General features: G+C 37.8%; 1 protein-coding gene across 1 annotated transcript; it reads right to left on the reverse strand.

Annotated features, from left to right (window-relative positions):
• Positions 1 to 184: 184 nt before the first annotated feature.
• On the reverse strand, positions 185 to 10,814 carry LOC137287398 (chloride intracellular channel Clic-like). The gene is made up of 4 exons (XM_067819661.1): positions 10,498 to 10,814; positions 8,937 to 9,281; positions 3,274 to 3,441; positions 185 to 2,600 (listed from the first exon to the last, which is right to left on the reverse strand). Exons 1-4 carry the CDS (start codon positions 10,585 to 10,587, stop codon positions 2,274 to 2,276), a joined length of 930 nt encoding a protein of 309 aa, XP_067675762.1. The 5' UTR covers positions 10,588 to 10,814; the 3' UTR covers positions 185 to 2,273.
• Between the last annotated feature and the right edge of the window lie 232 nt (positions 10,815 to 11,046).

Genomic DNA, 11,046 nt, shown 5'->3' on the forward strand with positions numbered 1-11,046 from the left:
ATACTCCCTTTTTCAGCCAATAACAAATTCCACACTTACTGAACTAGCTACACATGCAACCATACTTAAAATTGTTTCCAAGTCATGATTCCTTGATTTCTCATAGGCTTGACATTTTTAGATCAAGTTGCAATCAATTATCAGAATTCCATGTTGATGGCAGACAGAAAACATAAAATGCCTCTTGATTTGAGTAATTTTATTTCTTATATAATGACTGAATGTTACAAAGCTGTGCTTATCGACATCCAAGATATCAGTGTATATGGCAATTTGGTGTAGTCAGTTTATCAGACTACGAGTAGTATTATGTACCAAACAATAAATGCACATATAACAAAGCTATAGTAGAATACAGCATCTCACCATCTTGCTTCACGCAAGATGTACAATGCGTGAACTGGTCCAACACAAGGAATTTTCATATAGACATGAAACATCATGCTGATAAACGATTTACAAAGTCTAAGAGCAATGACGGAAGGCCAGGATCAGACAAATACCTTCTGGTATCACAAACTTTGCTGTACACGCAAAATAATCAGAGATCACGTCTGAGAATCCTCACCATATATTTTGTCTTGATTTTCTGTCAAAAATTAACTAAAAATGGCACTGTTCATTACACAATTCTGCAGAAGCCATACACAACAGGCTGGACATACATGGTTGAGAAGCTTATTCAATCTGGTTAACTATGAGACCACAGCGCCTGCCATTTGCAAAATGCAATAGATGGTACTCTGCACAAGATACACAGATGCTAGCTTGACTTCATGTTGAAGTTAATCATAATCATAATAAACACAATCCTAGTGAAAGGGAAGACGGGTATTTGTACATTTCCACTATGTTAATCAGAGACTGGAACAAACTCCTCATTACACAGGTCAGGACAAGGCAATTTGTGGTTATGTTCTATAGATCATGAACAATTACAATAAATTATAAATCAAACACACTCCTCCTGACCCTTGATCGAGTCACCACATCCAACATATTCTGGTTTATAGGAAACTATGTGCTGCTTGTTTCAGAATGATATGGCAGAGACGACATCTTGCAATGTTGGATGTCACAACGTATAACTGGGGTATATCTATTCTTAGTTTCAAGGCTGTATACTGATTCTGTCAAAAATTTGATAAAATTTCATCGAACTATTTTCAGTCCTTGAGCATACTGTGTTGTTAGACACAAAATGAACATTTTGACATCAAGAATATGGACATTAGTAAAACCTCTTACTCATACCATGACAAACATGGGGGTTCAAAAGTTGTAAGGCCAAATAATCAAGGCTAGAAGCTACTGAAAACACAAGGCATGGAACTGAAAGGCCATTTCATTTATCGCATAGACACCTTTCGATATAAGCCATAGTGATGCAGTTTTGTTCACCAAAATGCACTTTTCTTAAAGAGGCTTCCTTCTTACCACAGAAGCTGGGTTGGCTTCTAGGATGGTTCTGAACATGCCAGCCATTTTGATTGGTAACACATGTATGTTGTCCTTCAACTACATGTGTCCTGTGCCTTTCTGGAAAATACTGTCCTGCAGAATATCATCTACAGTAGCAACATGCTTTATTCATGAAACAATTACATATTTTTACTGTACTACCTTAGTGTCATATCACACAGTGTTTGATTTCTTAGAAAATCTCAAGAATTGTTCCAGAATATACTGTTCAAAAGTATAAGAATTACTAGTCAACGGAGTTGTCTCCCTTGACTGGTTTTCACTTAACAGTTGCTTTCAACAAAGGATATACTGACATCTGAGGGAAACAAACACTGTGACAAAATTAATCAACATATATGCTTCTGTAAAATGGTCCGCAAGTGTAGAAGTGAGCAAAAAACCTGCAAAAACATTACATTTGGTCCTGAATAAGACTTATCCCAAAAATTTTACACTGCACGTTCAACATAATGACATGTTTCTGATATGAACCCTTGTAATCAAGGATAAGATCTGAAGACTATCAACATCGTCGTCGTCATCAACGGTAATGACGGTCCATCCACCTGTCCCCTGATCATTATGACTATGCCACTATGTTCCATCTGGGTAGATAATTAACTAACATTCGCTTTTCACAAACGTCTTCATGTCAGTTCAAAGTTAACATGCATGTGCAAGAGATTGATGTCTTGCTGGTTCCCTGACCGGCTGGGCCAATCTCGAGTCACCAGCCCAGCCTGCACTGTCCGCACACCTACAATTCCCTCCCATCACACCCAACAGTGTCTCCATCACACACGTGGAACTTAGTATTCCAATCCATTGTTATCAGCCTGTTGCTCCATTTCTAAGTTTTCTTCCACTTGCTCAACTTGTTCTGGTTCTTCTTCCTCATTGCCAAACTCTTCTTGCCTGATTTCTTCCAAGATTTCCTCTGGTACATACGTGTCATATGAAAACTTTTCAATTGTTGAGTTTTTCACTTCAGGAAATGCAGTCACCTTCTTCTTATAATGAAAGATGATGTCCTGGTCCCTTGGCATGGTAGCTATGAATGCAGGCTGCTGGTACGCATGAGCCAAGAACTTCCAAATTGCTTTGAATTCCTTTGGGATATTGTAGTCAGCATATCTCTGCAATATAATAAGAAATATATCAACTGATCAGAAAATAAAAGCAAACAAGGTGAATGATAATACACATCCACTCCCATACCTTAACACAGCGTCAAGGTTGTTTTGTACAATGGCATTCAGGTCTTTGCAAACCACTTGTTTAAGCACAAGTGTAAACCGATCCTTGATATTTCCAAGGGAGGTAATAAAATTCTATGGCCAAGCCATTGATGCATCCAGAGTGTAGTGGAGATATATCATAACGTAAACCCTGTAGGTATCCATGATGGTGTGCACCATGGTCTAGTATATTTTGGAACAGTTAAGTCAGATGCTGCTGCCACTCTGAACAGCAATTTTTATACATTCCAGATCCTCAGTCTGCAACTCAGGCAATTCCAACCAACAGAATGTGACTTCTATTTTTATGGTATCTTAAATAGAGTGTGAATACGAAAAATCATGTGTAAAAAGTTGTAATAATTCTTTTTTAATTTTCAAAGAACATTTTATATTATGCCCTCTAACATGATATGGGAGAAACAGACAGGAGAAACCTTGGTGCAACATGAATTGTCTACACCATGATGCCCTCACACGTTAAGCTTTCTGTCGAGGCTCTACTCCTGACAATGGAAATGGTCTGTTGTTTGTACAACTATATGAATATCCCAGGTTTGGACCTGCTTACCTTGGCAGCCACCTTGATATGCTGTAACCTAGGCAGTAAGTGGCAATCAACATAGCACAGCATGTCATCTATAAAGAACTTCTTGCCGTTGTCTAAATCTTCATTTAGAGCTCTCAGGGCTTTCGTCAATTTGGCCTCTGGCTGGCCTGTCAGGAATCCATTTAGAGTCTGAAATTACAACAACAGTAAACATAAACATAAACATACTAAAGTTCTCTAACATAATTCCCTGGCCATAATCAAGTTCAAATCGTACAGTGAAACATCCATCCACATACAAAAACCTGGAATTTCTCCTGCATGTTGAAAAACAATGTCAGAAACATGACCAAAACAATTTACATTAACTAGCCCCAAATTACAAGTAGTACAATGCAGTGGCCTAATGCTGTTATCCTTTTAGATTCAAGTACCATGAGACGTTTCAAGGATCCCAACACTCCCTGCAGTTCATAACATCAGCATTGTCATGGAACACTGCTATGAAAGTTGACTAACAGATATTTCAATGTAGATAGGTACAATAAGTAATCACTTGTAGCCATCAGCTTCTCTTCAGTGTAAATCCTACTGTGCACATAGGTAGACACTTCTCCTGTGATAATCCATTGCCCTGGTAGTGACAACACTGCACACATAGTGATGCAGCTGGAATAACACAAAGCAGATTCTGCAAACCATGGCAGCAGCGTTTGTAACCCATGTTAAAAACAAAATAAAACACTTAGAGGCCTCTTATATAACCAGAAGCAGCAAGCATTTGGGCCTATATTTTTTTTTTACTGCTGTCACAGCTTTGGATTATCTTTACTAGAACATCATTTTAATATGCCTAAATAGATCTTGCCAATCAATAATCATCATGCTTTATGCTCACTGCATGACAATGCATATAATTAATTTCTTGAAATATGCAAATTTCCAAAGGAAGTATTGACTTCAATCGGATTCATTACATTACTAGGGCAAATCAGACACAACCAAGTTTATACATATTTCACCACACAACAAAAATGTAGAACGTTTTAAAGCAGATATAGCCTGTTTTTGCCCTTGGTTCATCTCACCAAATCAAATGAAATTCAAACAAGTGATGACAGTTTGGTGTCACATGCTTTAATACATAGAACTATTTTTTTGGTTTTTCTGCCATTTTGCTAAATATTACAAAAATTCAAATACATGTTTTCGAAATGTGTCAGTACGAATTATTTCTGAATACCTTAGCCAATAATCGAGACGGGATGTTGTTTCTTTGGCACAGCTTTCATCAAGGAGAAGGGTATTGTTATGTAGGTCTGTATTCATATACAGTGTAACTGTGCTATGTAACAACTACTTCAGCAATAACACATTTTATACTCCAACATGTTGTACAATGTTGATAATAGATCAATTGTTGCACATATTGGCTACATATTGTCAGTATCTACAATGGACTGCTCTTCATAGATTTCTAATGAAATTGCATTTTTCTTGCTTTTATTTACTATTTACATTATCATCTAATTTCCACACAATGCAGACACAGGTTACAATTATGTGGCAATTCTTCAAAATAACATACAATCCCAATAAGAAAACAAACGGTTTCCAGTATATGAACCAGGCACTCACAAAGATGTTTTCAGGTGGCAATAAATAGAACTGTGCCAACAAGAAAATGTTTGATCCACAGACCCAAATATAACTAAGTTCAACTGTGAAAGTTTGCCCGTTACTTTTGGGTGAGACTGATAATAAATAATACTATTTTTATTTTTCGAACTTCTAAATTGTTTAAGCAGCATTAATCAGGTTCATCGTTTTCAAATTACTTTCCAATGCTTTATTTTTAAAAACTATCCTAATGTACAATAAAAACCAGGGATTTACGGGATGCAAATTCCTTTGTCCTATACGCATAAAAATTGACAATGGACACAACAAAATTTATTACCGTGGCCCCAGGGATGCAGAAAAAGTCCAAATACATTTTGTAAAAATTCCAACACCAAGTTATCACTGAGTTTGCTGTAAGTATCATTTGCAGTTTAATTACTGTAACAAATAATGTGGTGATACAATACAATAACAGTATTAATACTAATATTACATGTCTGTGAGCCCACTTTGTTGTCCAGGAACCCTGAAAATTCAGAGTACGAGTCCCAGGGATCCTCAAAGACAGGTAAATTCTTGTAAAAACACAATTTTACAAAAAAAACCAAACAAATAGTGCCAGCGTTATTTTTTCAATGATGCAACAAGAAATGAAAAGAATTTTAAATGCTTTGAAGACGTATACAGCTGCTAAGGACATAGTCAATCATCATGTCATGTCAAGTGCACCAACTTGAGGGCACTTCTTCAGGAAAAGCTGGTCTGAACAGTGTGTGATATTACGGTAGTGTCCTGTATAAATCATTGTACAGAACTCATGGAATGTGTGCCACCAAACTTTACCCAGTAGTGAGCAATAAGAGCCAGCATTCCCAGAGAATATATGGTACCACTCCTTGATCGTTGTCGGGATCACTGTACATATCAATGGATCAGTCAATGGGTGTGATGTCATGTCATCTTTACGAGGACCACAGCTAGGAGGGCCCTACCCTGGTTAACACTGGCTGTGACATGTGTGAGTGTTTTATCACTACCCACCCAACGGCCAAACGAGGATAAAAAGTTAATACACATACCAAACAGGAATTTTCTTTATACACACACACAGAGAAGAGTGAGTAAAGAAATATGTTAGTGAGCGAGCAGCACTATTCCAGCAATATTATGGCAAGGGGATCCAGAAATGGGCTTCACAGAGTGCACTCATGTGGGAGTCAAACCTGGACCTTTGGCATGACAAGTGAACACTTTTATCACCAGGGTATCCCACCATCCCAATTATGAAAGAGGATTGTATACTGAACATAGGTAGGGGTCATGTGCAACGTTTTCTTGTTAGAATTTTTTTTTAAAAATTGGGTACTCAAATCTTCACTACAACAAAAAAATCTCAAGAAATGTTCATGATCAGAACACATTTCCAAATAATCATCTTTAAAAACATTACCTCAAGTAGTTAGATATGGTTCAGAGTAAGAAATTCAGAACTACCCTTAAAAGACATGATAAATCAAGGTCAAACCTATCCAGTGAAGTACTAGCTGTCACAGTAAGCCTGCCCTCATACTCACATCACTAGGCAAGGCTGTTTGTAGGTCAGGCAAGATAACCTTCCTTGGCTGATACCTCAGACTCATAAAATGTAACCATTAGACATGATCTACAGAGCCCGACAAGGGTACTACCTTCTCTTATTGCACCTACAGTCCCTCTCTGTATCCTTCTATTCACCTAAACTGTTCCATAGCCACATAATACAAGCCCAGGATTCAGGGACAAATCACCTTGGCCTCCTTTCACAACATGATGATTGTAAGTCACTGAGGTAACCTTAGTATATATAACGTTAATGAAAGGGAGTAAAGGTTAACCTTAGTAAAGGTTACTTAATGAAGGGTGCCCCTGGGCCCCTTCTTTGACATTATCTCTGGACAAGACAGCTTGCCTGTACAAAGTTTGAAAAATTAGTTTTCAAGATAAGGATGAGTCAGTGTGCTACAAGATGGACAGAACTTCAACCCTAAGGAAGCATAAAAAACATTAAAGGTTTCTGGGGCATATTGTTTCCAAAGTGAAGAATGCAATAGGAGTTTGGTTTTTTTTAAAATTCTATAGAAAAAGAGTGACAAGGGTTGAACACATTTTTATTTTCTCTCTCTCAGAAATACAGCTTGGAAAGTTTAGGATGCTATAATGAGCTGTTGATTAGGTCACACTCGTTCTTACACACACTCATTCTTATAGTGGACAAATGGACTCGACTGGAACATGGCAAAGTCATTATTATTATTTATACATGCAATAAAAAATTGTTATGCTCACACATAAAAGTGATGCGCCGATGCCTAAGAAATATTTCACTTTTTTTATTCAGCCTAAATGACAAAACAGCCAGGGCAGTTTAAAGGATGAACTAGACACAAGTGCAGTATGAGTAAAATGCAAGTTTCGATACAGTTTGTTCTGTTCAGTTAAAATATGTCTCGCGTACATTTAGTTGGCCGCTATCTTTGTGTAAAATTACGACTTCGAGATTTATCAACCATCCTTAATCATTACAATACTTAACATTATAATAGTTCAAGTTCAAGCCTAATCTAATATAATGTTTATTTATATAATGGGCCTGTGGCCCCTATACAGAAATAAACTCAATCTCACATTTAAAACACAATCCTCTATTTAATATAGATGCAAAATTCAGTGCAGTGGTTGTTCTTAAAGAAATGTTTTAGAATTCATGACAAATAATGGTAATAATAATATTAAAATAATTTTCTTTATATACAAAACTTTCACGTACCCTTACTAATCACACTATGTGTCTGTGAGTGTGACCTACATTTGAAATGTACAGGGTAATATAAGTAAATATACACAATCACCCATGCAATAACCTGATCCACATAAACAGAGTATGTGGACAGCTGACAACATGGTGGAACATTATGAACACATTTATTCAATCTTGGGCTGCATTCAGGCAATAACAGTGAGTCGCTACTAAAGTAGTTTTCACAAGTCAGCTGTATTCACTGTGTAGTAATTCCTTATATAGCTGTATCCAGCCATCACGCATAGGGTAATTATTGAAACATGTTTCTGGCAAAGTGACCTAGTTAAATGAAGTTAGATAGGTTTGCAATGACAATTCTTAAAATGTTTCGTATATTTTAGATATTATATTTACAAAGCTGACATTTCTGGAGAGGTCTGATTAAGCGGTTTTGGAAGCTGTCACTGACTGAATTTGAGCATTCAGTTATAGTATACAACCAATATAGACTTTGCACTTGAGGGCAAATATGTCAGTTATACCACACATGAAGCATTTGTTGGCAATTGTGTCAAAACAAGCAAGGGGACGGGAGTTCCCAATGACCCCATTCACCGTTAGTCAGTTGACACTGATAAACAAATTTCGGACTTCATATTTAACAGTTGATAACATAAATAGTTAACATTTATCTAGTGATCTGTCAGTCCTAACAAAATGTCACCAAGGCCAGTAGTGACATCCATGAACTAGCAGGTTTTGAACAGCATCACAAATTGAACTTGCAACAATTTCTTCGTTGGGTAAGAGTTCCAAATGTTCTCCCATCCCAAACAATACTCATAAATCAATAAATACTAAAACTGTGGACAAACATGACCACAACAATTATTAGAGAACTCGTAAAAATTATTAAAGTACAAAATTCATGTTAGGGTTAAGGTCAGAATCAGCTTTAGGGTTGTGGAACAGACAGAACCCTTTCCACGGTATGATATAAAACTTAAGACTATCAGTTATTTACAAAAGAACCTTTAATGCATAGCTGACATCTTTTACAATCCCAAAAGACAGTGTTAATATGATGAATTTGTGAAACTCCCAGTTTTGACCCAACCATGTTTTCCAGTATTTCCTTCACATGGGCATGAAGAGTCCTAGATAAAATTTTCACACATAATATTTCAAATACCCTATCTCGGACAGCGCATCCATCTCACAGAACCATTCTGAACACCAACATTTACGCTTTTCACACAGGATAAAACCACACTATACTTACAGCATAAAGGGTATCTACTCTGGCCATGGCCTCTCCATTCTCCTTGTTATGCCTCTTCAACTCTGGGCACTCACGGTTGATATTCTCGAAGAAGGTCTCCAACTCCTCGAAGCTGTCATACATACATCCACTAATATCTTGGCCCTTCTTGTCTGTGCAATTGACCGACAGGACCACTGGGAACTTCTTGCTCCAACCCTCAAATTCTTTAGGAGGGCTATTTTCCTGCACGGTGAAAACTGAAAAGTTCACCCCAGGTTGTTTCTGGGCTATAAGGTACGCTATCATGAACCAGTGCTCACATATTGGGCAGGACCCTCGGGTTTCCTTGTCAATTTGTGATGCCTGAAGACAAGAAGTGGATTGGTTAGTGTGAAGGCTGAGTGTTCAACATGTCTACAATTACAAATTTTAACACAAAGAATCATACTGAAAAGTTTCAGAACAGACAACAAAAGTCACACATTCATGTGATGTTGTTAGTGATAACACTGTCGTAACTTCATCAACGCAATGTCTAGGTACATCTTAACTGCACTTAATCACAGTCATCAAAATGTTTCTATAAGTTTTTTTTCGATGCTCAAGCTTAAAATATAATCACCCTATTACAAATAACTGCACGTTTTGTTTTCTTTCTAGTATATTCACATGAAGTTATAGACTGAATGCAATAAAAAGATGAGGTCTTGTGAAAGGCACGTTTGACAATGACAGCAATGTGCATTTAAATCCTACACCACTGCAAGTTAAGGCTACTACATGACATCTACGACAATTGTTTCATGGAGAAAAGTTCCATGCATGGTTGCACACACGTTGCACCTGTCATTCAACATGTTAGAACTGTGATAGCCCTGCCTTATGCAACTTCATTTATTTCGCTTGCAGCGTATTTGTAAAATGTTTTCTCCGTGATCAATGACCCGTATCAACCCAGTTGCATAGCACAGTTCTCAATTCTAGGTCACAACGATCGGATGTGATGAAATGTTTTTAGCTTTGTATCTGTGATCTAATGACAACTGACACACAATAATTATTTCTGACATATTTTTCAAACATCGTTATTTCCCTGTGGCGCTATTGGACACATTGTTCAAAACGAACGAGTATCACATTTTTCTCCATCACTAACGATCTTGTGCTTGAACTGTTGACACGCATAATACGCCGTTTTCAGTTATCACTATTATAAGCGGACTCGTATAAGCAAAACACCCTGGACACCATTCCAAACGAGGTTGAAACTTTTATCACGAAAAACAGATTTTGCTGCCGAATGAATCACGCACAACTACACGCCCTGTCTCTTGTCGACTGGTGCAGTCTCGGACGTACGTATAGCAAATCAATGTATTTTGCATTTGACGAGGATGCGGGTCTGCATCACCATGAACTACCTGATTACTGTATGGATGGGTGGTATTATTCCCAAAACGCTGAAAACATGTTCCGCGGGTTCTGTGGGCCCGGCTTTTGAAACGTGTGTTCACCAAGGCGCAATATACCGCCATGAGTGTGTTCTCCACCTTCGTTCCGCACAAGTCTTAATACATACCTTTATAAACAATTTAAACTCTTGTTTCACAACGGCCTTGCGATCGTCGTCGTCGACCGTAGTCGCGAAAAGAGGTTTATCCACGCTCATTCTTGCGATTTGTGGCTAGAAATACCTCCAAAGTCACACAATTTCTCCACAAGTCGTTGACGCACTGGCCTCGCCCAAAATAACAGCGCTACAACGCATGCGTCAATCTGAGAGGGTCACATGACACACGCCAGCCTACGGTATGAGATCATAAGTCTAGGCACAAGCCTGTCATTATCAGAGCGTTGGGGCATGTGGATTAGTTTGTGAATCTGCTTGAGGACTTTCCGTTGACCGCATTTATACCATTTATAAATAGCTGCCCAACTTACCCTGTCATTATGCTGCAATATGATACAATATTTTTATGTGTTCTCCACCCATGGCAATCTGACGAATATGGCCCGTGGGTGAATTTTTCGATATGTAGTTGACAATCCATTCTTGTGTGTATTACATCAATAGGTATTGTAACCTTGGATAACAAATCCTTTATTGGCATATACCTGAATGACTCTT

The sequence above is a fragment of the Haliotis asinina genome, chromosome 6 (assembly GCF_037392515.1).
Source record: "Haliotis asinina isolate JCU_RB_2024 chromosome 6, JCU_Hal_asi_v2, whole genome shotgun sequence".
NCBI lineage: Eukaryota > Metazoa > Mollusca > Gastropoda > Lepetellida > Haliotidae > Haliotis > Haliotis asinina.

Coding starts and splice junctions, on each gene's coding strand:
- LOC137287398 (XM_067819661.1), bottom strand. CDS start 10,587: ATGAGCGTGGATAAACCTCTTTTCGCGACTACGGTCGACGACGACGAT. Junction 9,282..10,497: donor AGTTTAAATTGTTTATAAAG/GTATGTATTAAG, acceptor TCTTGTCTTCAG/GCATCACAAATTGACAAGGA. Junction 2,601..3,273: donor ATATCAAGGTGGCTGCCAAG/GTAAGCAGGTCC, acceptor ATTATATTGCAG/AGATATGCTGACTACAATAT.